The 25,419-nt window shown below is 50.0% G+C and overlaps 2 protein-coding genes across 2 annotated transcripts in view; one reads left to right on the top strand and one right to left on the bottom strand.

Moving 5' to 3' along the window:
- The window catches only part of Ago2 (argonaute RISC catalytic component 2), an 89,584-nt gene extending 69,518 nt beyond the window's left edge, over positions 1-20,066 (top strand). The window contains exons 14-19 of the mRNA XM_028885997.2: positions 97-187; positions 2,394-2,588; positions 4,682-4,816; positions 7,078-7,179; positions 8,490-8,689; positions 8,896-20,066. Of these exons, the coding sequence (XP_028741830.1) occupies positions 97-187; positions 2,394-2,588; positions 4,682-4,816; positions 7,078-7,179; positions 8,490-8,689; positions 8,896-9,004 (832 nt within the window). The 3' untranslated portion in view covers positions 9,005-20,066. The remainder of the gene's footprint in view (positions 1-96; positions 188-2,393; positions 2,589-4,681; positions 4,817-7,077; positions 7,180-8,489; positions 8,690-8,895) is intronic.
- Positions 20,067-21,524: 1,458 nt separating this feature from the next.
- Chrac1 (chromatin accessibility complex subunit 1) lies at positions 21,525-24,938 on the bottom strand. The gene is made up of 3 exons (XM_028885998.2): positions 24,748-24,938; positions 22,610-22,736; positions 21,525-22,063 (listed from the first exon to the last, which is right to left on the bottom strand). The coding sequence occupies exons 1-3, from the start codon at positions 24,892-24,894 to the stop codon at positions 21,942-21,944; spliced, it is 396 nt and encodes a 131-aa protein (XP_028741831.1). The 5' UTR covers positions 24,895-24,938; the 3' UTR covers positions 21,525-21,941.
- Positions 24,939-25,419: the final 481 nt, after the last annotated feature.

Raw genomic sequence — 25,419 nt, 5'->3', positions numbered from 1 at the left:
AGAGAGGGACGGGAACAACTTGACTTATATTGCTTATGTTGTCAGACATCCATGCGTTGTCCTAAGCCGGGGCCTCCCACACCCACTTTCTTCTAGGCCTCCAGTGTTCCAGCAACCTGTCATCTTCCTGGGAGCCGATGTCACCCACCCCCCAGCTGGGGATGGGAAGAAGCCTTCGATTGCTGCAGTAAGTGTCCACACTGTCCTCTGGGCTCTCCTCTGGTGCCATGCTGCTTGGGGCACCCTTGGCCCTCAAGGGTCGGTGGTCTATTGCTGTGGTGTGGCGAGGAGAAAGACATGGAGCTTACTCACCTGCTTGGTTGGTCAGATCATGATTTAATGGCAAAATGGTGACTGGAGGGGCTACTGAGGGTGTCACAGGGGTGTGCAGGCTGCCACCTACCCTGCTGTCTGTGGTGTATTTGGTGGGCTTCCCCCGTCCATCACGGCAGCCTTGGCTGACCATTCAGCAGCTGCTCCCTGTTCTCAGAAGACCTTCCCTGTCACTCTAGTCAAGAATCCAGGGTTCTGGAGCCAGGGTAGCTGAATGTGTTTAAGGAAGCAGCAGGCTGTTGTGGATTGCTTGTCTGAACCCTTAGTTCCTATCCCCACAAGTACCTTCTGGCATGATCAGTTTCTCCAACATGAGTGCCTCAGAGAAGTGCTCACCTGGTGTGGAATCGGACCTACAGGCCCTGTGCATGCATACAGCCTCCGTCTGAGTGGGCCCCAGCACCCCTTACTCGACATGGCAGTGGCAGCCTTACCCCCAGCTGAGCCTCAGCCTCAAGCCACACTCTGCCATTGTTTGATCTGTCTTAAAGGCTGGGGTATGGGATGCCGTATAGGACGAGACCCCATTCCAGCTTCCAGACTGGAAGGAGCCCCCATTTGCGTCATGTGCGCTGGGCAGAGTTCTCAGGTTTGGATTGCAGGTGGCGTCTGGAGCTGGGGTACCAGGTCTTTGGCCACATTGGGGCTCCACCTGGTCACCATTAGCTTTTTTTTTTTTTTTTTTTTTTCCTGGGTCATTGTGCACAGGTCCTCTCTCTCTGTAGGCTTTGGAGGCTTAGGCCAGTGTATCAGTCCAGAACACACACACACACACACACACACAGATTTATTGGGCGGCGTAGAGGATGTAGTCTTACAATGGAAAGGCCTAGAATAATCAGTACTTGTTCAGTCCACGAGGCTGGATGTCTCTGTAGTCCAACTTGCCAACAAGAGTCTGGACAAGCAGGCAAAATGCAAAAGGCTGCCACTAGAAGGTGCCACTCAGATTTAGGGTGGGTCTTCCCACCTCCGCTGATGCAATCAAGAAAATCCCTCACAGGCATGCCTAGCTGCTTGGGTTTAAGTTGATTTCAAACAAACAAGATTAGGCATCAGAGCCAGGCTTATCAAATTCTCAGGAGCAGAAATCTATGTGTTTATCCCCGGTGCCCACAGTTCTCAATCAATAGGAACAGGTTTCCACTCATGTTGGCTTATTTCTCTTTATACCAGCTTGAAATATCTCTGGGTCTATTTTCCCAAAGTATAAGAGGGAAATTGTAGGTTTGAGAGAAAAATTGTAACCCCAGGCAAGGTCCAGAGCAAGGAATTCTGGGAGGGCATAGAGACATTGTTCTGTAAAGCTTCTCAGAGGGGTAGCAGGTCGCCTGCTGCCCAGGGACACAGAGCCCTTGTCGTAGTGCTTTCAAGGTATAGGGAAGTGTTTCCCCCAGCTCGGAAGTGGGCAGGCCTAGCTGCAGCTGGCCAGTTTACCCTGGGTCCCCTGATCTCAGAACCCTGGAAGCCCCATGGTGGGCACTCTGGCTGGCTCTCTGGTTTGCTCCTTCAGATGACCCCTTAAACAGCCAGCTTGCTCCAAGGGGCTGTGCCCTTCCTAGGGACCAAAGTCTGGAGATAGTAAGTCTTCGATGTGCGTATGACTTTTTGGAGAAGCGTTTGCTCTAGAAAAACTAGAGACTCCCCTGTTGCTTTTTTGCACAGATAATTCAACCACCTCCTCTGACCTTATACACGGTGAGGGGCAGTTTTGCCTTTTTTTTTTCTTTCTTTCTTTTTGTTTTTTAGTTTTTCGGTTTTTTTAAGACAGGGTTTCTCTGTGTAACAGCCCTGGCTGTCCTGGAACTCTGTACACCAGGTTGGCCTCGAACTCACAGAGATCTGCCTGCCCATGCCTCCTGAGTGCTGGGCTTAAAGGCGTGCGCCACCACCGCCCAGCCAGTTTTGCCTTCTCTTGGGTACCATCTTTAGAAGGTACTTAGCAGCAACTTCTGCTGTGAGGGACGATGTGGAGAGATGCTTCTTCACAGGTCGTCCAGCAGGACCCTGAAAGAGGGACCCCTGGAGCCCTCGCCCCCTGCTAACTGTGTGTCCCACAGGTCGTGGGCAGCATGGACGCACACCCCAACCGCTACTGCGCCACCGTGCGTGTCCAGCAGCACCGACAGGAGATCATCCAGGACCTGGCTGCCATGGTCCGTGAGCTGCTCATCCAGTTCTACAAGTCGACCCGCTTCAAGCCCACCCGCATCATCTTCTACAGGGATGGCGTCTCCGAGGGCCAGTTCCAGCAGGTGGGCTGCAGGCAACTGTCTTCCCGGCCTTTTGCTGATCGTCTGGTCACAGTGTGGAAGGCAGATTACGGGTTCAAGCTATGCCATATGAGATTCTGGGGCCCATGGTGGGGGAAGACAGGAGTGCCGTTGCAGATACAAGCTCGGGCGTATGTAGGTGAGGGTGGAACCAAGCCAAGGAATATGAGGATTGGGTTTAGGGTCCAATGACAGCTTGGAGCTCTTTGAAGATAGTGTTTAGGGACCAATACGGTGGGATTGGAGAGCTGTAGGCCTCATAAGTGCCCAGGACAGTGAGTGCCTTGCAGATACTCCAGCCAAACTTCAGTAGCAGTATGAGCCCGCTGTGGCCTGGAACTTGAGGAGCTGCTGCCCTGGGTTTCCCCTGCTGGTCAGGGCTACTACTTTCTCCACCTCACCCTAGTCCAAGGTCTGAAGGGCTTGAGAATCTGCTTGCCTTGATCCCAGGCTGATGACATCCAACAGAGGACATGTGCATTTGCCTTCCTATCCGGGGTGCAAGCTGCAGCTCTTCCTTTTCAGAACAGACACTCCTGGCTCCTGGGAAGGAGTACACTGTCATCCCCGGCCCTTCCTGGCCAAGCCTCCGGAGCTGTGCTCTGCAGGAGCCTTGGTGACAGCCTCCACGGTGTACGCCGTGACCCAGAGCCCGCTGCCTCTACGTAGAGCTTTCTGTACTCGCAGGCTTTCTAAGTCCTCCTCTCTGGTAGAGGGGTTGAACCTGCCTTTCTCAGCTCTACCCCTCCGAGAATCCCAGATTCCCCACAGCTGAATTGTCTGCACTAGAGTTGTAGACATACTTTTGAAGCATTGTAAACAGTGTTTGATGGAGACTGTTAAATCTGAGGTGGCCAGGCATGGTAGCACATACCTTTAATCCTAGCTCATGAGGCAGAGGCAGGTGGATCTCTGAGTTCCAGCCCAGCCAGGGCAGTGTAGTAAGACGTCTCAGAAAGAAAGGGGGGAGAGGAGAGAGACAGAGAGAGCACTGAAGAGCAGCTTGGCCGCCTATATCTGCAGTCCCAGCCACTCTGGAATCTTGGGTGGGAAGATTGCTTGAGCCAAGGCCTTGTGGCTAAGTTGAGCAGCATGGGGAGATACTATCTCAACCAAAGTCCCAGTACCCATCTATGTACTGCCATTCTGTCCCGGGACACCTTCACTTTCAGGGCTGACAGGTGACAGGTGGACAGAATGGCTGTTGCTGAGTGCCGCTTGATATCTCAGCCAAGGAGCTCAGGTCTGGCTCAAGACAGTGTTTGCCCCATGTGTCTTTCCTGTCCTCTCAGCAAGCAAGTGACAAATGGCTCCGTTGTCCACGTCCACGAGTATTCACAGTGCTCTTTACTGAGCACTGTGAGAATATAATGAGAATAATTGTGAATCCCAGGCCAAGCAGTTTTGTGCGCTTTCTAGTTTTAACCATAAAACCTGGGTGCCCTCGATCTCCATGTAGATAAAAGTTGGGCCATAATTTTTATTATCAAATCTATATAAACTAGAGTTATCTGGGAAAGGGGAACCTCAAGAAGTTATCTCAATTAACTTGGCCTGTCAGCATCATATCTGTAGGACATTTTCATATTGCTACTTGATGTAGGCAGGCACAGTCTACTGTGGGCGGCACCATCCCCAGACAAGTGGGCCTGGGTTGTATGAGGAAGCTAGCTGAGCTGAGTATACTGGTGCATCCTTTTACTCCCCGCCCCTGGGGAGACAGAGGAGGTAGATCTCTGTGAGTTCAAGGCCATCTTTGTCTACATACTGAGTTACAGGCTAATCAGAAAAAAAAGGGGGGGGGGACAGAACACAAGCCAACGAGTAGCATTCTTCCATGTTTTCTATTGAGTTCATGCCCTTCCTTAGCTCAGTGATGGGCTGTGGTCTAGAAGTATAAGCTAGATGTAAGATACACCCTCTTCTCTTCCACGTTGGCCTTTGGAGTCTTTTTTATCACAGCAGCAGAATGAAAGCAGGCAAGCTGGCTGGCAGAAGGCAGAGGGGTGCCCCTGGCCTAGCCCTGGCTAAGCTGCCTGCAGATCAAGGCCCCTAATGGCTGCCCTCTCCTGCAGGTCCTCCATCATGAGCTGCTGGCCATCCGAGAGGCCTGCATCAAGCTGGAGAAGGACTACCAGCCGGGGATCACGTTCATCGTGGTGCAGAAGCGCCACCACACACGCCTCTTCTGCACAGACAAGAATGAGCGGGTGAGTCTCAGCCCTGGGGCTGTCACAGTCTGGGGAGACTGTCCTGAGAGGCAGGGCTTCCTGAGGATCCAGGCTCAGGTGTCTAGCAAGACACCCCCCACCCCCGGCTTTGGTGAGGGAAGTCCATGGGTGAAATGTCATGTATCTGATCAATGATCTAGAGGTGTTTCAGAGACAAAAGTGTCAGAACTCATGACAGTTCCAGTGATTAAACCCAGGTCCCTGTGCTTGCGTGGCATGCACTGTACTGACTAAGCCATCTCCCCAGACCCAGAAATGTGTTTTCTGTGCTTCACCCGGAAGGGCAGGACTGCGGGGTGTCTACCAGACCCTGAAGCCAGTACTGTGAGTCCAGACTCATCCGCTAGGGTCACCACACTCTGCTGCATGGTGGTCATTGCGGTTCAGCTCTGCCCCATGGCCTCCTCCAGGGTGGCCCAGTGTTTGTCTGTGGGGAGACGGAGGTGTCCCTTGCCACAGTGAAAGGAACCACTCAACAATACAGTACTATAGCTATGTTCTCCAGTGTCTCCAGTGCTATATCCTAAAATGACATGAAGATGAAAGACCAACAAAAGCTCACAGAACCTCGAGGGGAAATTGACGAGTACAGTAGCACACAGGTGGATTTTGTGGCACACCTCTGTCAGAACCTGAAACAGGCGAGCGTGGGTGGGAGCGGGTGGGAGCAGGGCCTGGAGATGGTGAGAAGAGCAGCAGGTGGCAGATTCACATGGGAGGACCAGGAAGCCTCGGGTGGTTTCTAAACCTTAATCTCGTAGAAACCATATGTTTTGATCATTATGCAAATGAAGTTTAAGAAAGCTTGACACTTTCACTTGGCTGCCCGTAGCTCATGCATTACAGATAGAACAAAGAGAAAACTACAGAGCACTCAAACGGTTTCATACCAAATCAGCTCAGCCCGCAGACTCGAGTGCACCGATTATAAAATGAGAAATGGCCCTGCAGACCATGAAAGGAAGCTGTGGAGCTTCCAGGCCTGTGTCTCTGCTGCCGGAGGTATTAGTGCCTGGAGACAGCCTCCCTCCCCCAGGATGGGCACTAATAAGAAAGGAGTGAGGACAGCGTGTGCAGGAGGGAGGGGACCCCTCCATGGAAGCAGAGGAGACAGGCGACGGCAGTTCCTCACAGACAGTGACACTTAGCCGGAGAATTTTGAAATGTGTCACAGATGCTTATGGAGTTATATGTATTTACAAAATCATCTCTGGAGCTAAAACCCACAATTTTTTTTTTAAAGTCACCCATGCTGGAAGTCTTAGGGCCCAGAAAGCTTGACAGGCAGATTTCCTACACAGACCTCGGCTGTGGATCCTCACAAAACGTGGCAGAGGACAGTAAGGAGTAAGAACACACATTTTAAAAACAACCCACAAAGCTTGTGCCGCTGTAGAAAGGAGGGGTTATTTACCACGTCATAACACTAAGTGTGGACAGGCGTGGGCAGTGACTGAGATCCAGGTCAGAGGCTCCAAGCCAGCGTGTCCACTCCCCAGCCATGAGGTGTTGTGTCTCCTTCTGTTTCCCTGGTCCTGCCTCCAAGGACAAGGCTGTTGGAGGACTGACCAGAGGACATAGCACCCAGTCCATTTCAAGAGGAAATGCCCACACTGGTGATGGGAGTACAGATCCATCACCAGCTTGGAACACGATTCTGACAGTTTCTGTGTCCGTCCTGCCAAAACAAGAAATGACCTGAGTGTTCAAGGAGATTGTGTATAGGAATTGTTTGCCTGAGCATAGTGACAAGCCTGTCACCCAGCACTCAGGAGGCCGAAGTAGGAGGATTGCCATGAGTTTGGTCCAGTCTACAATACTCTGTGAGTTCTAGTCCAGCCTGGGGTACAACATGAGACCCTGTCTATAAATAAACAATAGAGGGATTTTATGGCATTATTGTTTGTGCTAGCAAGGAAAGCACAAAAGTAACCACACCCAGCAGAATCTCTGTGTGTTTTGTATGTGTAACTGAAATATTTTTAGCTGAGCACAGAGGTGCACAGTGCAGTTCTAGCACTTGGGAGGTGGAGGTGGGGACCTCAGGAGTTGGTCTCGTGCTTAGCCCCATAGAGAACTGGAGCATAGCCTAGTTTATTGGAGCCTATTCAATGCAGATCCTTCCGTAAACAGACTGCTTGCTGGTAGCATCTGGATGCGGTGTGAACAATAACCGCAGCCCAAGTTAAGTTCTGCCCACCCACCCCGCCACGCCTGATGAGCTCTCTATGTTGTTGCAGGTTGGGAAGAGTGGGAACATTCCAGCAGGCACAACCGTTGACACGAAAATCACCCATCCAACTGAGTTTGACTTCTACCTGTGCAGCCATGCTGGCATCCAGGTAAGAAGGGCAGTTCCGTTTGACAATCAGGGATGTCTGGGTTGTTGTCATACATTTGGGGTGTGTTGTGAGTACGCCGATGGGGCTCCAGGTCATGGTGGGTTCATGGCCAGGCGAGGTGGGTTCCTGCCCAGGTACCAGAAGACTGGGTCAGACACTGGGAAAGAGGAAGTAGGAAGGAACCCGTGTGGAAGTGGGTGTGGTAAGACCAAGGCGCAAGAGACAGTGATGGTCAAGGCCAGGGGGTGTGGAGTGTTCTATTCTGGCAGCTAGTGAGCTAGAAGTCGAGACTACAGGAAGAAGCCACTGTGGTTGGGGCCTGGAGAGCACATGTCCAGCTGCATGCTACCAGTAAAATGCCGGGGCAAGGAAAGTACTGGAATGTTCTGGGACTCCTGTAGAAGGCAGCAGTCTGCTGTCTTCCTGATGCTAGAGTAGGTCTTTGAAGACTGGCTAATAGAGGGTGGGCAGAGAGGAGCCACCACCCTTTCTGCTGGGCAAATGCCACTCTTTCTTGCAGGAGACTTTGGAGGGAAAAAAAGGCCATCAAATATTTCCAACTCCCACTTTTTAAATGCTAATATTAATATGTGGCTTTGATGGGAGATTTTTTTTTTCTTGGTACGACAAATAAAACATTGTAGACTACCTAATATATCCAGGGGGCATTGTCTTTCAAGCAGCCCCTGCTAAAATGTTCTTTCTTTTTTATTGCTACAGCAGATGAATATTTATGGGGTGTGGGGCGCAGTGTGATGTTTTAGCACAGGTATGCAGCCCGTGATGGTGGCGGGGAGTACCCTCCACACCCATCTGTCTCCTCAGACTTTGATCAGTTCTCTGTATTAGAAACACTGAAAATCTTCTCTGCTGGCTGGCTTGAGTCATGGCCACGTTTACTATTACTCTGTGAGCTGTGCATGGTGATGTTTGCCTGTAATCCAGTGCCGAAGAAGCCAAGACTGGAGACTGTTGAATGGCAATGGCGGGTCAGCCTAGATTAGTGTTGCAGGGCCTGGTTGGAGGGCGGGGGAATGTCTTAGCTGTGAGTTTCCTGTATGTAAGTACACACATGTATAATCTATTTTAGAGTATGGGGCTTTTAAAGTAGATGACCCTGAGGGGCGAAGACAGGTGTTTCCCTTTTACTGAGGATGGCTTCCAATTGGACTCCTCCTTCCTCAGCCTCCCCAGAGCTGGGCTCCCAGGCATGTGCCAGCATGCCTGTCTTAGCAGGAATAATTAATTACTGTTGTGGTTCCTGGGAAAGGTCTCATAGTGATTCTTCCTGGCCCTCTGACCTCTTCCAGGGGACAAGCCGTCCTTCTCACTACCACGTGCTTTGGGATGACAATCGATTCTCTTCGGACGAGCTGCAGATCCTGACATACCAGCTGTGTCACACCTACGTGCGCTGCACACGCTCCGTGTCCATACCTGCGCCAGCATACTATGCTCACCTGGTGGCCTTCCGCGCCAGGTACCACCTGGTGGATAAAGAACATGACAGGTAAGTGTCGTGCCTGGAAGGCGGTTGAGACGAGGCTAGTTTCTTGTAGGCGGTGAAGAATGCCTTCCATGGAGGAAAGCGACTGTCTCCTTGGCCATTTGTCAGCCCTGGGGCCATAGCCAATGCCGCTTTCCATGCATGTGTCTGGTTCCTGTTCTCGGATTGGTGTCCAGCAATGACGGTGTTCGTTGTGTCTTCCTCTGCAGCGCCGAAGGAAGCCATACCTCTGGGCAGAGCAACGGGCGAGATCACCAAGCGCTGGCCAAAGCGGTCCAGGTCCACCAGGACACACTGCGTACCATGTACTTTGCTTGACATGTTGTAGTGTTTAGCGATTGTGTACCAAGTTGGATTCACACGAGACCAGCTACACTCAGACCAACAGATGCCCAGCCCCTTCGTGACAGCCAGCATCGAACATGAGACGTCTTTGGTTTTATTAGATCCTCCATTTTCCAGAATGCCTTCCGTCCCAGATTTCAAACTTGGATTTTGAGCTGCAGGCCTGTATTGAGACCCCATTGTAGGAAACATGGTTTGCCAAAACCCATAAGCTGCTCACTGAAAAAGTCCCATGTTTCCTAAAAACAAAATAGCAACAACAAAATGTCCTAAAACCAGTCTGTGAACTCTCAGGGCTTTAAAACATTAGTTTATTCGGTCGTTCGCTTACTCGTTTTAAACACCTGATTCTCAATGAAATCAATGGGCTCCACCTAGCTGTGAAGGCTCTGAGCGTGAAAGCCACACCATCACCATTGGGGTTTTAAAGCCTGGCCCTAAGAAGTTGTCGCTAATGTTCAGTTCTAAGGGACGCCATGTGCCCTGCAGCCCCAGGGCAGATGGCTGCTAGGTATCCATGGTGTCTCTTGCCTGCCACTGCCTGCCCTCGAGGCCTAAACAAAGGCGTCGTGGCAGCGGACGGTCACGTGTGTCTAGAGACACACAGGTCCGAGAGATTGGCAGACAAGTGCCATTTTGATAAAAATTTATTTAAAAGGAGAAAAAAAGACAATATACTGACAGTCTAATCATAAGATTTGTCCTGTGGGACTGTGACATTTATTTTCCAAAGTTTCTAAAGAATACGGGTCTGTGGTGATAAATACAGTACAATCCTTTTTCACTGTTATGTCTTTAATGTAAGAGAAGAATATATATATATCTGGTTTGCAGTATTAATGTGCTAGGTAGATGCTGTTTTCCTTTTGTTGACTATGGGGTGCTTCTTGGGACCTGGTTCACATATCAGGAGCTGTTCGGAGCCTGGAGACAGGCCACCTCTTGTGGCTTTTAGTGCTTAAGTAGAGGAATATGCAACTGGCTTCACGTGACAGCGATGCACCCCTCCTCCCCCCCCTCCCCAGTGTGGACTGTGTAGCCTGTACCTCTGGGAAGGACAGCGTGCTTGCCAGTAATTTGCCGTTCTCCCTGCCTCCTCCATGTGTGTCGCTCAGCCGATGAAGCACAAATGGAATTTATTTCTTCTTCCATTGCTGGGAACGAGTTCACGGACGAGCGCACCCCTCTCGGTGTACAGTTCTGGAAGGTGGGTTTCGTAGGATCTATGCACTGAAATGGAGAGAGAGAGAGCTGCCGGCGGGCGGCTCTGCTGGCGTGGGACTGGCAGGTAGGAACGGAGCATACCCGAGAAGCCGATGGTGGACAAGGCCAGCAGGGAAGGCACAGACTGCTCTGGGTGGCGTTTGCTTCTGGGCCTCAACCTGGCCTGGCCACCCTAGAGACCATTGAACTGAGAGGGACACTCCAAGCGGCCCTGTGGGTGGCAGCAGCCGCTTCAGTGTGTGTGTGTGTCCCGTGGGACTCTTTGTGCTTATCCTGAAGCTGAGCGAGAATCAGGTCCGTGTTCCACACCCGAGTTCCCGGAAGGAGCTGAGCCTCCTCTCTCTTCTGTGCTGCTTTGTGCTCTGTGGGTTTTCTCCGCCCCTGCTGACGGTCGTTACCCTCCCCCACCCCCCACCCCACCCCCAGCTCTGCGTGATTTACCTCTGACCCTGCGGTGGAGCAAGGGTGCCCACCCCTGCCCTCCACTGTGGCTGGCACCTCATGCTTGAGGGCACAGTGCCACCTCTGCCCCATCACCCACCTGCTCTGGAGCTGGTGGGCAGGGCGGACGCAGCGACCTGGGAATTCATACCCGCAGCGGGGTGTGTATCTGTGTGTGCATGTGGGTGTCTTACTAATGACATTAGTCTCTTCTTGCTGTGTCTTTAAAAATCTTTTAAAGTGACAAACTCCAGTCTAAGAAGCACTGGGGCTGTCTGCTGTCCCATTGGCAAGTGGCACTTTCTCAAACTGTTTCCAAAAGGATATAAAAACACTCTTTCTTAGCCCACCACGCGTGGTCAGGCTGAAGAACTTGTTCAACTGGTAAACTTTTAGACTCTGAAATTAGATTGTGTTTGGCTATTCTTCACACCGGATGTCTCAAAGGTGTATCTTTTGCCCCTTGCCATGGGATCTCAGTCATGCAAATGAGTGTGTTAGAATGCAGATTCTCAGGCCTGCTGCCAGCCTCTTGGATCTGGTGCAGCCAGCTGGGCATCTGTATTTTAGGCCACCCCCTCCCCCACCCCCACCCCTGTGGCTGTGGAGGCTTTCTGAGGCAGTCCCCCATGACGCCTCCGAGGGAGCAGGAAGGAACCCTGTCAGAGCTCACACCTAAGGAGCACTTGTGAGCTGGGAAAAAAAAAAAAACAAAACCTGAGCTGGGAGTTTTGTTTTGTTTTGATCGTCTTGAAGGATAAGTTTTCTTTTTGATGGGCTAAAGTACTTTCTTTGGCTGATGATTACTTGTGACACTTTTAATACAGAAACCATCCCCAGACCAAATGTCCCCAATTGAGTTTAGATGCACATCGTCCACACTTCCGATGGTGCAGTTTATAAATGGCTGGAGTTCCAATTTCTCAGGTAAATAATTGTTTCCCCGGATTTTTGCCCTCCCCTGATTATTAGCGTAAGTTCTGAGACAGTGTGAGACCTCCGAGTCTTCTGCGGGAGCCAGCTATCAGGCTGCGCCCGTAACTGGCGACAGGGGCCGCTCGCTCCTGAAGTATCTCCCGAGGAGGGGATGCCTGGCCAAGGTTGAGGACTGCCCACTTACTTGCTAGCTGTGTGTTCCAACCCCACTGTTAAGTAAGGTGTGCCTTGCTTTAAGCAAACTGAATGTGATTATGTTGTTATGCTCTGTATCCATTTGCAAGGGAAACTAGGATGTGCCTGTCTCTTTAAGAGAGGCTACCCAATCAGACTCCCATGCTGGGACTCTTCCTAGTATGTTGTAAGATAGTCACTTTTCAAAACCCAGTCATGACTTCTATCCCTTTACCACTGTGTACACCATGCAGCAGCTTCTCCCCGTGCTGACGAAGCAGTTTAAAACTCTAGGGAGACCTCAGTGCCCCGTTCTGTAGATGAGCCCTTAGTAGTAATACTAGCAAAACTCCAATCTTGTCACCACTGTGTCGCAAGCCCAGACTCTCCTAGTTCCCATCAACCCTGAAGCTGAGCACACCTGTACTTCTAGAAAGGGGCTGCCTGGGGAAGTCCTCACATGCACACTTGATACTCCTTGGTCCACTCTGCTTTCTCCAGATTTGACCTCTTCGCCACTCACTCCTCACACCCACCCGCTTACTGGCCTCGAGGCCACAGGGCCCTGCCAGTGGGAGGCCGCTAGCTCCATGCTGTCCGCAGCTAGCCCAACAACTGTTTTCCTCATGTTTACCTGTTACTGAGCGCTCGACAGAAAGACAGCCCCTGCAGTGGGGTTGGCCAGGGTTTTTTTTTGTTGTTATATGTTATTTTATTGTTTTTAAATGCAGATGTTGCTATTTATTTTTTTCCCTCCTGCTCCAGTTTTATTCACCTGAGTTGGCTCTCCCAATGCATGTGGTACCTGATGGATATGGTAGAGATTATTTCCCCCAACTTTTATAAATGACCCGACGTTTACCTTCAGGCTTGCGGATGCTTTATTTTTGGAAGCCACAGATGTAGTTTTTCTGGATGAATTGTTTTTCTTATAGATGCAGCAGTATGCTTTTGCATTGATCTGCAGGGTGATTTGAATTTTATTTTTACAAGCAGTTTTTCAATCAAATTCTATATTTGATACAGTGTGTTAAGGGTCGACCAGCCCCGAGTCATGCAGCTGGGACCCCTGAGTGTCCAGGAGGCCTTAGGGCTGGGCGGCCTCTCTCGGCAGTCCCTGTGGTGGTAGCAGTGGCTGGTCACAGGAACCTTCAGGGTCCTTCAGCATGGCCCTGACCTCTTGGATTGTTACAAGGATTTTTCATGGGCATTTTGCTACGCAGGCAGTGGACAATCCCGGTGGCCCCGGACAAGCCATAAGCAACCTTTCTGTGACCTTTCCCTGACTCATTTTCCACCCCCACGAAAAAAGGAATGTCCCCTGAGTAGCAGTTACACTCCCTTGGTGTTCATATGCCTCATCTGTGAATGCAAACATTTTGTTTCTGTTTTGAGCCCTTCCCCAAAGTAACCATGCTGGCTGGCTCACGGTAGGCAGCGTAGTGTACCTCTGTCATGGGTGCCCTGTTGCAGGCATGCTGACTCCCGGAAGTTGCACTGATCTTGCGACAGTTTCCTTTATCGCATCCAACTCCATATCTGCTGTACTCCTCTGAAGGGATTGTAAACAGATGCAGTGGCAGGAGTGGTGTGGATGTGGGACGTTGCCTCGCTTCTGCCATCCCAACACACATTTCAGTATTATATGCTAGCGTGTGCGGACTGGACTCTGTTCTCTCGAGCACTGCGGACTAGCCTTGTCCTGCTTTTGGACAAGAAGTTCTCCACCTCTGGACAGGACGGCAGTGCTCTTGGAGACCTGAAGGCTTGAATGTAAACGGATTAGTTAGGAGTCTCTGTGGCACTTTTGGTCTGTTTTCTTTGTGGTCCGCCAGGCCCCCCAAAGTATGTCATTCTAGTTCCACGTGACCTTTGTCAGCTTGGACAGCATCTGAATGGCCCAGCCAGTGTTAACAGGCCATCGCTGCATTTCTTTGACCAGCCCTCAACTTAAAGCTGTAAGGTCACGGCTGTGTCCAGCTGTCATTTATGGTGCCATCCATGGATGGCAGGGATACCTGAAACCCAGCCCCTTCACGCCTTGTGACCCTGCTGGGGTTCTAAGTACAAGCTCTGTTCAGCCCCACATGAACTGTCTGTGGTCAGGGTACCCAGTGTCTGAAACAAGGAGCTTTTACACGCAAACCGCCGTGTGTGTGTGTGTGTGTGTGTGTGTGTGTGTGTGTGTGTGTGTGTGATGTCAGTGCCATCGCAGAGCCCTCACTTTGTGTCTTTTGGATTTGTTCTGCCATTTTATTGTCTCAAGTTGAATGTATCGGCTTAGCCAAATCACTACAGAAGGTGGTTTCTAAAAACCTTTTAGACAGATGCATAAAAGCTACCTCTGACTTCTCATTGGTTTGTGTTTGCTCTGAAGCATCGCTATCCACACTGAATATAGCCAAAATGTCGCCTGAATAAACCGAGTTGTGAACTCCTCTGTTCAGTTCTGGCTTGAAAACGTGTGTGCCATACTGTGATCTGGGGCGGCCCTCTCTGCTATCCAGGGGCTCCTCAGCACCGCCCACCTACGAGAGTCTAGCACCGGAGAGGCTGGTAGAAGGGCTTCTCTGCATGGGGAACATGCATCCTCCAGGCTGGTGGGAGTGACTGTCGAGGGCCCCATGCGGCCGAGCCTGGAGACGGCCCGTTCCTACCTGTCTGGGCTTTCCTATTAAATGTAATAAGAAGGCATCTTTTCCCCTGCTGGCTTACGAATGGGTTGTAAGGGGCTTGCTTCCCTGCTCTCTCCTTCCTTTTTATACACTATAAACTCATAAAGGTGCTTCAACACCGACTCTCGTGCAGATAATGTATTTACAGCAGTTGCATGGGTTCAGAGAGTGCAGGCAGAGCTGGCCTGTGATCTTGGGACCCTGTGTGAACGTGGAGGGCTGAGAGCGCTGTCCTCTGACCCCGGGCTCTCTAGTGTTGGCAGTGCAGAGCTGACTTCCAGAGTTGTCATGGACACCCACCACCTCTAACCAGACCTCCTGTGTGTGCTTGTCTACTTTACTGTCCAGAAGGTCATCCTCATACATCATGGCTAGATCTACCTACATCCCCTTAGCCTCTCTCAAAGTCTCCTTGGGCTAATTTTGGAAAGTCAGCATAAGAGTCCCCCACTAGTTGGCTTAGGAAATCTTGAGGACAGTTGGACAGGGTCATGAAGGCAGGTGCTTGGGTGTTAAGGGGGATGGGAGAGCTCTGCCAACTGTTATCTTTGTGACCCTCCCCTCTAGTTCTGGGGCACGGTTGGCTGCGGCCGGGGGTGTCACCTTACATGCTTTTGACCTGGGCAGCTCACTACGCTTAGAAGTCCTCACACATTTCTATGTGGAGGGACCGAGGCATGGCATGTGGGTATTTGTGGCACCCCAGCTTATATGGGTCCTCTAACTCGGCTGAGGGTTTGGTGAGAATCCAGAGAGGCACAGGGCTCGAGACATGTTCTGCCTAGGGTCGTGCCCGCCCTCAGAGGGCACCAGCACAGAGGCAGCCTCCCCTCTCATGACTCTTGTGAGGGATACCAAACAACCCAAGGCCTGGCCACTGCAGTCTTCAGCTAACACTTTTTTTGTTTTGTTTTGTTTTGTTTTGTTTTTTTTAACTGGTTGCCGTGAGAACTCTGGCTATGTGAAACCTTTCTGTGCTCTGGCGGGTCCTCCGTTCCTGAGGGCTAAAAAGGTTGAAGGAGCTCCTGTTTTGTTTAGAGCTGCCTTTATTTATTTGAGTTCATTTAAAGCTAAGGCACCGGACAGTACCTTCTTCCCTGTGGGTGTCACTAGGAAGTAGGTGTGGGGACCCTCCTCATTGGGTTCTTTCTGCCTCTTCAAGCTCCTTAACATCAGTGGGTCACAAGAGCACCTCCACCAGCCTTGAGCAGAGTGAGGTGCATATGTGGGCTATCTCCATGTTGTAATGGCCACTCAAGGTGGGGACAGAGCAGGCCCTCCATCCTACAGAGCAGGTGGCCCCAGCCCTGCCTCCAGGCTCCGGCTGCCCTGGCTGGACACCTAGTCCCACACCTTGCCCCCTTAAAGTTTAAAGTTTGTTCCTCTCTGCCCTTTTAGAACCCTGCTGGGGCTGGTCTTTAGTTGACCCTGCCTAGAAAGCTCACCAGCCCTCGGCTCCTTCTTGTAAACTGTGATACCACCCTGCAGCCATAGAGACCCCCTCAGTCAGTCCCATCCTGGATTCTTCGTGTCCTAACACGCAGGCTCGCCTCTGCTGGGGTTTGAGGAGACAGGTGCAAGACCATTACTTGGTCGGGTGTTGACTGCAACCACTGGCAAAGGCCGGTGTTGTGTTCTCTGCCCCTCAGCAAAGGTCTTGTGTTCTCTGCCCCTCAGCAAGCCTGCCTGTTTTAGTGGAAGTAGGGTTAGAGGGAATTGGAATCATGTCTTTGTGAATCTTGTGTGACGTCCTCAGGCGTAAGGTGCTATTTGGTCCTAATGTTTTGGAATGCTTTTTCCTTGTTGTTACTCTGTTCTGTGACTCTGGGGGAGACTGCTCATTTAGATGTGCTATCACTTAAACCGAAAACATAGGACTCCAGCTTTGACATGCCTATGATGTAATTCTTATCTCTGACCTCAAGCCAGGGATGAAGCAGTTTCCTAGCCTAGTCTAATTAAAACCACCCTCCCTGGCAAGGGGTGTCTTTGTTGGTTTTAATAGGGGAAGTGATCTGTTTTATTTATTTTTTTAATTGCATAGAAAAAGCCTTTGCCTGTGCAGCGCTGGCTGTGGAGGGATAACGCATTAACAATTTTGGTTCCTCTTCAAAACCAAATAGACTGATGTGATTAAACTCCGAAAGGGTACAATTCAGCATTAAATTGAAATTTGAATCCTGTGTTTGAGAAGGAATTTCAGTGTAGTTGTTTAAGTTATGAATTCATGTTTTATAACTGTAGGGACAAACGCTCTTTTATTTAACAAAATAAAAAATGTTGTAAGAGAATAATTGTAAGTTTCTGTGCAGCAGAGTGGCTACTGCCTCATAAATACAGGAAAAGAATGTAGCCCTGAACCCAGACTCTCTTACCTCTCATACACTTCAGATTACCTGTCTAATATGTATTGAGGGGTTTCAGTCCTTTTCTCAATTTTTCTAGTTTTATTTTCATTTTGTAAAATAATTGAAAAAGCACCAAAAATGAATTCAGAAGTTTCCTAGTGGCTCCTTGCCCAGTCTTAATCCCCCCCCCCCACTCAAGGGTTTTTAGAAGACATTTTGAATCAAGATGTATTTCATCCATTTAACGCTTGCTACATTCTGAGGAGTGGAGTGGTGGCTAGAAGGGCCTGTTTCAGGTGGTACTCTGTATGTCATGGACATGTCTGTACCTGTACAGTGGACCTATGTGACAACGTCTTGTGCTTGCGGTTTAGAAACCACGCAGTGCTGTTTTGTAAAATGACAGTTTCTGTGTTAACTATTATTTATAACCCTTGGCCCCCTCTGTATAACTTTTCATTTGCTACATGGATTGTATAATTAATTATAAAATTACAGTACCTGCTAAACCCAATTCTGAGGCTTCATGTCATTGTCTTCGGTTTGATGCCAGTCTGTGGATTGTGAGGACGCCCAGGCCTTGCCTGATACCAGTAGTGATGTCACTTTAAATTAAGCCTTAATCAGATAGTGAATTTGTGCATTTCAGAGTATGCAAAAAATAAAAATAATGAATAAAATAGGCAGCGTGAGTTTCAACTGTCCAAATCAAGATGCTCAATCGTAACTCAGCACATGTTCCTCTGGAGTTAAAAAGGGCCGTTCGTTGCCAGGGTTACACTTCTCCTCCTCACTTGTGCTCTCCTGCGTGGCTTGATGAAAACAGATCATGTGCATTTCTGTGGCAGTCTATCTAGAGACCTTTGCAGGGACATCTTCAAACGTCTGATTTCTCTCCTCTGGTCGGAGAGGAGCCTTGGCTGCTGGGAAGATGATCGAGGCGTTGGTTTCACCAACCTGCTCATAGGCTAAGCTCTCTGCAGGTACTGCCACCTGTCGTTGCTTCTGCATAGAATACAACAGGTTTTTATTTCTGTAAAAGCATCTTCGATCTTGAGATAAGATAGAGGGGACCCAGCTTTCTTTACAATGTGGATCTACCTCAGTTAAACAGTTGGGTGCTATTTACTAAGTCTGTCAAATTAAATTGGAGAAAGTAACCAAACGGGTGGGACGTAACTAACTCCACATGAAACTTGAAATCATCACTTCCGTTTATTTAATGGTTTCTTTAATTTATTTTGTGCCTTTTATGTTAACCCTAATGCATTTTTGAAATTCAGAATAGTCATTTTCTCTTGCAAGTGGGGGAGCCCGACTAACCATGCAAGTATCCCATCCGACTGCTATTGTTATTGGGATCCCAGCCCCCACTTGGGAAAATGTGTCCAAAAGCAAATTTTACACATAACATTGTACACATAACATACCCCAGCTCTTCTATGCATGTGTTCATAGCTATCACTTCATTTCTGTGCCATTGAAGAGGCACTCCCCCCCAAAAAAAAAGATACCCCAAGTACGTGTGTCTGCTTTTTTAGCTGTTCGTATCCCTCTCCCTCCGGCATGTTTTGTATAAGACTTTCTTTCATAAACAGCAAATGGCCAGTTGTCAATTCCATCTCCTGGTTTGCATGGTGAAAGTGCTAACACCATGGGCGGAGGAGGGGCAAGGCAAGCTCACGGCCGTCTGGAGGCCAAGGCTGGAGGTGGGGAAGATGTACATTCTGCGGCAGCCTGTGGTTTCTGAAGTCAGGAACACTTTTTGATGGGTAAGAAAATAAGATCGGAGATCGATGACTTTCCACACTTTTATATTTGGCTGTTTACAATTCTAGACTTTTCCTACTATGGCAATCTTTTTTAACAGTTCTTTGGAGGTAACACAATATTTTGGAGTCTTAATGAATTTGATTTTATACCAATAAGAAATAAAAGTTAGGGAGCTTTCCTGTAGTGTATAGTCTTACTCTTTTAAAGAGATCTCTGGATTTTAGAAGAGAACTGTACTTGGTGGCAAGACTCCGAAAGGTGATTTGGGAGCTCCCCCCCGCCCCCCCGCCTTGCAGGATCTCAAAAAAGGAAAGAAAAAGATGATTCTAGTTAGACGTGTGTGGGGTTTCTTTTGTTTTTAAGCTTCCATCAGGTTGATACTTAAGCTGTATTTTATAGACTTAATCCCCCTTTTAGTATGCTGCGTATGGATATGAAGCTCAGAGCTGTTGCACTTTCTCTGTACTCAATGCCCTACAATTGGCTTGCCGGAAGCATTTGTTTTAACCTTGACGAGTACTTTGGGCAGGTGATGAAATTTACATAGGTACCTCAGTCCAAGACCTGCGTGTGCTGCATTTTGGTTTGTTCTTTTGTTTTGGTTTTCGGGGTTTTTTTGTTTTAGCTTTTCTATGTAGCATTATATTTTACTTTATTTTGTTAAGATATTATATTTTTTTGGACCCCAGTAGACTGCCGAAAGGAACCCTAAACCATTAGTATCCTTCTTTTTTCTCCCTGCAGTATGTGGTTCTAAAGGTCACCCCACAGTAGGAATCTTTCCCAAGCACACCTGAGGAAAAGGGTACTACGCTTCTCAGCAGGCCGTGCCGCTCAGATCCTTTGTGTTCATGCTGCTTCCTTGATTTCCTCCTCCACGTCACCCCAGGGTGGGGACCTCCAGTGCAAAGCTGTGGCATCTTAACTTTTACACACAGACCTCATGTCCACTGAGTCAGTAGCATGACCGTAAAGGCGCGGCCGGCGTGCAGCCGCTGGGCAGCCTGGCCTTGGAGCGGCTGCCTTCCTGTGTGTCTTTCCTTCTCAGCTCTCACCCACCGTGCCCGGGTCGGGTGGTCTGCATGGACAAGACAGCTGGTGAAGGAGGCGGAACGCTGAGACGCCGCGCATCTCTTGTCGTGTTTAAGCTTAGCTGGGTCCTTTCGAGTTTGTTTTCACGGCTTACTAGGTTAAATAGTTTGCACTATTTTTGCAATAAATTCATGGGAAACCTAACAGCTACTTATGTTGTTCTTACTGTGTGTATAAACTAATATTAAAAGTTTGGTATAGTGTTTTTCACCTCCTTATGTAGCCCCCTAACATGCACAGAATGCTGTAAATCTGATAAAATATGATGTGAATGATATTTTATAAAGTTATTTTGTATGGTGTCAATTTGTTTTGCCGCATAGTATGTCAGCAAAAAAATAAAATAAAATTCCTCATATTTACAGCTGCCTATTCCGAAGGTGTCTCTGGTTACTGTCTCCCTTGAGATCACTGTCAAATGCACCGGCAGAGTCCAGTGTCCCTGGCAGAGTGCACCTTTCCTAGGGGTCTGGGTCCTGTTCTACATAGTCCCGGGGCTGAGCCCAAAGGATGGACTGGCTACCAAGGATCTGGGGTGGAGTACCAGAGCCAGGAGCAGTGTTGTGTGTGCGAGAGCTGGTGTCCCCACATAGAGAGAAAGGTGAGAAGCCATTCATTCAGTTGAGCCCATCATGAGTGAAGCCCTGAGCTCCAGACAGTGTGAGGACCGAGTCCCGATTTTTTTGCCTGCTTGAAGCTAGCTCTGTTGCCCTGAATGGTGTGAACATGGTGGTGTTCTCAAGTCCCTGGAGGCCTCTTTTGACCCGTGTGTCTCTGTGAAGTGCAGGTGGTGCTGGGAGAAGGGGGTTGTCTGAGAAAGCTCAGGCAACTCAAAGTCCCTAGAATGAACTGAACTTTGTCATGGCGGAGCAAGTTCTGGAACCCCTAGGACTGCAGCAACAGGCAAATGGCTCCTGGTCCTCTGCTTTGTTCGTCCAGTCTCGTTTTCAACAGACAGTGGGCAGCTCAGTGGTTGCCAGGGTAACATGGAGATGGAGATGCTGGCAAGAGATTTTTCAGAGGGTGCTAGAACTGCTCTTAATAATGGGCACATGATTGCATGTGACAATCTGTACACCAAAAAATGGATTTTGAAGTGGCCTATTTTAAATCAATTTTAAAAACAGATGTGGCAGGCAAAGTAGGCCGAGAGGATCTTACTGTCTTTATTCCCAGCATAAGAGGCAGAGGTGGGAAGACCTCTGAATTCAGGGCTGGCTCAGCTGGTCTACACAAGAGTTTGAGGCCAGCTAGGGCTACATAGTGAGACCTGGGAGGGGGAAGAGGAAGGTAACAGTGGCCATTAGCATGTAGGGGACAGATTAACTACAGGAGGCATGGGTGTGTGGGGTGGTTTTTTGTTTTTGGTTTTTTTGTGTATTGATGTGTAACTAAAAATTAATAGTGAGCAGGATTGGTGTGCCCTTATCATCCCTGCTATTTGGGAGGCTGAGGCAGGGTTACAAGCACCAGGCCAGCCTTGGCTACGTACAGCAAGACTATCAAACAAAAATAAAACTGTTTTTGTCAAGCTTTATAGACCACAAGATGGTTTCACTGGGTATAAATGGTAACAGAAAAATGAGAACTATGCCCAGTGTCCAGCTTGCTTAAAACACACAGTGTTTCAACTCATGTAACTGATGAGCTGGGGCTCTCCTCTGGAAATGGGGTAGCTACTTACATGTTTCTGCTGTTTGTACTGGTGCCAAGAGCATGCACCCTGGCTCACATCTCCAGACAGAAGTGCTACCTCTGAAATTTCACAAATTATTAGGAAATTACTGGAAAAAGTGTAGAACCTAAACCCTCTTCAATCAATCATATTACTGTGAAATACATACAGACCTTTAATGGAAAAGGAAAAGCAAATTCTGTACAATAAAAATGCATAGTCCATTTGTTAAGAAATACAAAAATTCAAAGGCAGCACACAAACATGAGCTACACATGTAGCCATTTGTGAAAACAAGAAGTTCCTGTGACTAGACAGCTGACATGGAGCTTTCCAGGTCTTCCTGCAAGTTCTACACGAAGCTCAGAGGTATGTGCTGCTGTACCCAAAGGCACAGCAGTGCCACCTGCCCAGAGCTCTCCCGGCCTGGGTGGGAGGGAGGCTGCCCAGTCCTAGCCACTGCAAGAAGGATGCAGTGAGCTGCAAGCCGGAGCCTGCAGCACTGCAGCACTGACGGCTGTGAGGCTGTCGCGGAAGGCTCTCGGCTCACTGAAGGCACTGACTGCTGCTGGCTAAGCCAGGACTTCGCCGATGATGTCACTTTCCTCATCGTCATCCTCTTCCTCCTCTTCCTCCCTCTTCTCTTTGAGCATTTTCAGGTACTTACTAGCCAAAATCTTCTTTGGTAATATATCTTTAAAAAACAGGAAACTTTCATGTCAGTCATTGCTTATGGTGAACTGTGACTACAATGCAAGTTTCAAGATGTACTAGTTCCAGCTTGAAGCCTAGAACAGCTACTGAAGGACATGAAGCCCAGGTACACTGCTGGGTGAAGAATCACAGAAACTGGGATTGTTTCCTGGTGCACGTTTACAGACTGTTCACACCCCACAGCTCGTGAACAACCCAAGCTAGCTGAGGAAATGGGGTGGGGCTGGCCCCCTGAGCTTGATGGAAGCTCTTTCTAGCCAGGGTCTGATCCATGGCTGCATGTTCCAGTTGCTCTGTTGGGGTGCAGGGCGGGCAGGACAAGTAGACACCTCTGAGTGAGTGCCCAGCCAGCCAAGCGTCTTGTATATATTGTCAACTTCTACAATTCTTGGTGGCTCAAATAGAGAAGGCTAGAAAAGCCTCCCTGTGCCGGGGCAGGGTAAACTGAGGCATCACGCAGAACAATAAAGGGTCAGAAAGCTCACTACAAGTTTTTCTTAACCAGAGTGTCCCAAAGACTAAGTACCTGCCAGGAACTGAAGGGTCTCCGAGTCCTCAGCAGCGCTGGCTAAGTCACTGTAGGTCAGTGCTTTCTTGGCCTTACCGCTGCCGTGTCTGTAGGAACAGGTGGCCAGATACTGAACAAAGAGTTCCTAAACCAACAGCAACACATCAAATGAAAGGTCAACTTGGAAAACTCACCACAGACTTTACAAGCTTAAAATTCCATTAATACTTCTGATTACCTTGGTTCCTCAAATTAAATGACAGGAAATCAGTTCACAGGAGAGAGAAACATGAGGTTAGAAAGGAAGCAACCTGTGTAGGTAGAGCAGGAGGCAGCAGGCATTTTCTAGCCGAGCTTCAGTGTGTAACATGGAAAGTATTTACAAGTGATTGTAAATAATGACTCTGGTTTCAGGGGAGTGCAGTGGTGCACTATCTGAAAACGGTGATAGGGTGGGGTGGACTGTCACCAGCTCTACAATAAATGGAGCAAAAGCCCATTCAAAAGTTCTATCTGGCCTGCCAAGGACTTAATTTAGCTTACAGTTTATTGAGACTAGGTCACACTCTGCAATTCAGACTAGCCTTGGATTCCTGGAGATGCTCCTGCCTGGGTCTCCCAAGTGCCTGGATTACAGATGTGAGCTGCCACCTATCCAGATCTCAGAAGTACATTTTCAGTCTACTTGAATCCCTTGTCGAAGGTTGTTCACTCACGACTATAGCAAAAACCAACAACCTCAAGCTGAAAAGTGACATCTCACTTTGCCAAAGTATCTTCTGGGGGTGGGGGTGGCGGACTGACAAGATCCTAAGGCTCAGAAATAAGGTAAACTGAGCCTTTCCCAAGGTCCAGTATTAGTTCAGCTAGTAAGTGATGAGAAAAGTGTTTGCATCGTTTAGGTCCTTAGTGCTAGAATGAATCTGAACAGAAACCTTGAGTCCCAGGACCACACAGAAACACGTAGTTCACAATGATTTTGAGATGATTTAGAAATCTAAGATGTGTGCGGACTGCTTGAAAATAGTATACCACTGTTTAAAAGGGGCTTGTCACCCTAAGACTCCAGTATTTGGTGGTCCTGGACCAGTCCAAGCACACTGGGAACCACTGTATTTTGTCAGGCTCTACTTAATGTTGGCTCTTTTGCAAAGTCACAAGATTTTGCATCTTCCTTGGCCTTAGTCCAAAATACTGTAAAAAATACTACTCACTGAAGAAGCAGCTGGAAAACGACCTACCAGTAGGTTATCATGACCTGGTCTCCTAACAGGAATGTTCCCTGGACCACCGTTATCAAGACCAAGCTTTAAACCAGGAGCGGTGGTTAAGAATTTCTAATCCCCGCACTCAGAGGGCTGAGATAGCACCGCTGTAGAACCAAACGTGGCCAAAACCAATGGAACAGGGAGGGCTTGGTGGGTGCCCGCCGCTAATCCCAGCACCTGGGGAGGCTGAGGCCGGGGGATCTCTTTCGAGTTTGAGGTACTCCCGGTCTACAGAGTTCCGGGACAGGGAAACACACTGAGATCTCTCCCGAAATATAAATCAGAATAAACATACAAACCCAGCTGTGCTGGGAGGGGGCTGGGCGGTTATAACTTGTTTCTGGAGTCTTTCACTTGGGACCAACTGTTGTCTACAAAGATCCTGACAACCTGCCGAGGCCCTGAGGGCCGGAGATGGCCTCGATAGCCCGGCAGGATACCCTGGAAGCTTCGAGAACCGCCCCGCGTCACTCCGCGGGAGGTCAGCGACGGCACACTTCAGTCGGAACGACGCGCTCCCCGCGGCCGCCCACGCCTCCTTCGCGCAGCCGCACCCTGGAGGCCGAGCGCGCGCGCGAGGCAGGGCGGGAATGACGCGGTGGGCGGGGCGCGAGGGACGCTGGGAACCAGGCGGGCCCTCGGAGCGGAAGCGGCCCAAAGGACAAGAGGCGTGGGCGTGGCTGAGACCACAATGGGGGGTGGGGTGGGAGGAAAGGACGGGGGGCGGGGGGGGGGGAAAGAAAACGTGCGGAGCGCGCAGGCGCAGACCAAGGAGGCTGAGGCACGCGGCCCCCGCAGGGCAGCCGCCAGGCCGGGCGTGTGCGGAGCCCGAGGGGCGGTTAGCGCCCCGCACCCGCCCCTCGCGCCGCCCCGCCGCCGGCCGCTCACCGTGGCCTTGGCCGTGAGCACCAGCGCCTCCTGGTTGATGCTGGACACCTCAGGGGAGCTCTTCATGATGACGCGGATGCGGGACAGGGGCAGCGACACGAGCCGCTGGTCCCCGCACTTGTCTTTCCCCACGGCCGCGTCCGCCATCTTCTGCGTCCCGGCGGCCCGTGATGCCCCGCGCGCCGGCGGCGCCTGCGCAGACGCCGCGTCGCGCGGTGGCCCGAAAGCCTGGGGCGGGAGGTGACGGCGCCCAGGAAAATCCCCCTCGGAAACCGGCCGCCGAGGCAGCCGACCCGGAAGGAGCGCCTGCTGCGGGCCTCCTGAGGGTGGTCGGGAGTCCCCGAAGCCGCACAGGCTGGGACTTTTCAAAAGCTAAAAAAGAAAGAGAGATGTGTTAGGAGGCCTCGTTGCAGAGGTCGCCCGCCAGCATGTGCCGCACTCTTGTGATAGTCAGATGGACGGTGACCAGCGCAGAAAGGAGCAACGGTGTGGTCAGGGGACTAGGGAGGAGGAGTGCCCTGCCTGGGCCCTGAGGCCCCTGGGGGTTAGCCTGTTAAAGAGGTGAAGTTGCTAGATGGTCCTGCAGCCTCCTGTAATCCCACCCCAAAGCCAAAAGGATCACCAAGCATTCAAGGCCAGCCCAGCTACCCAAGCCCTTGCTGAAGAAGATGG

The sequence above is a fragment of the Peromyscus leucopus genome, chromosome 20 (genome assembly GCF_004664715.2).
Source record: "Peromyscus leucopus breed LL Stock chromosome 20, UCI_PerLeu_2.1, whole genome shotgun sequence".
In the NCBI taxonomy this organism is placed as follows: domain Eukaryota; kingdom Metazoa; phylum Chordata; class Mammalia; order Rodentia; family Cricetidae; genus Peromyscus; species Peromyscus leucopus.
The sequence above is the reverse complement of the archived record's forward strand: the minus strand, read 5'-3'. Positions and strand labels throughout refer to the sequence as shown.

Bases quoted from the DNA above. Each gene is read 5' to 3' on its own strand.
- Chrac1 (XM_028885998.2), bottom strand. From the start codon at position 24,894: ATGGCGGACGCGGCCGTGGGGAAAGACAAGTGCGGGGACCAGCGGCTC. The intron at 22,737-24,747 runs GTGAGCGGCCGG...CTGTTGGTTTAG, and splicing joins TGCTCACGGCCAAGGCCACG to GAACTCTTTGTTCAGTATCT. The intron at 22,064-22,609 runs GTACTTAGTCTT...TGTTTTTTAAAG, and splicing joins GACCCTTCAGTTCCTGGCAG to ATATATTACCAAAGAAGATT.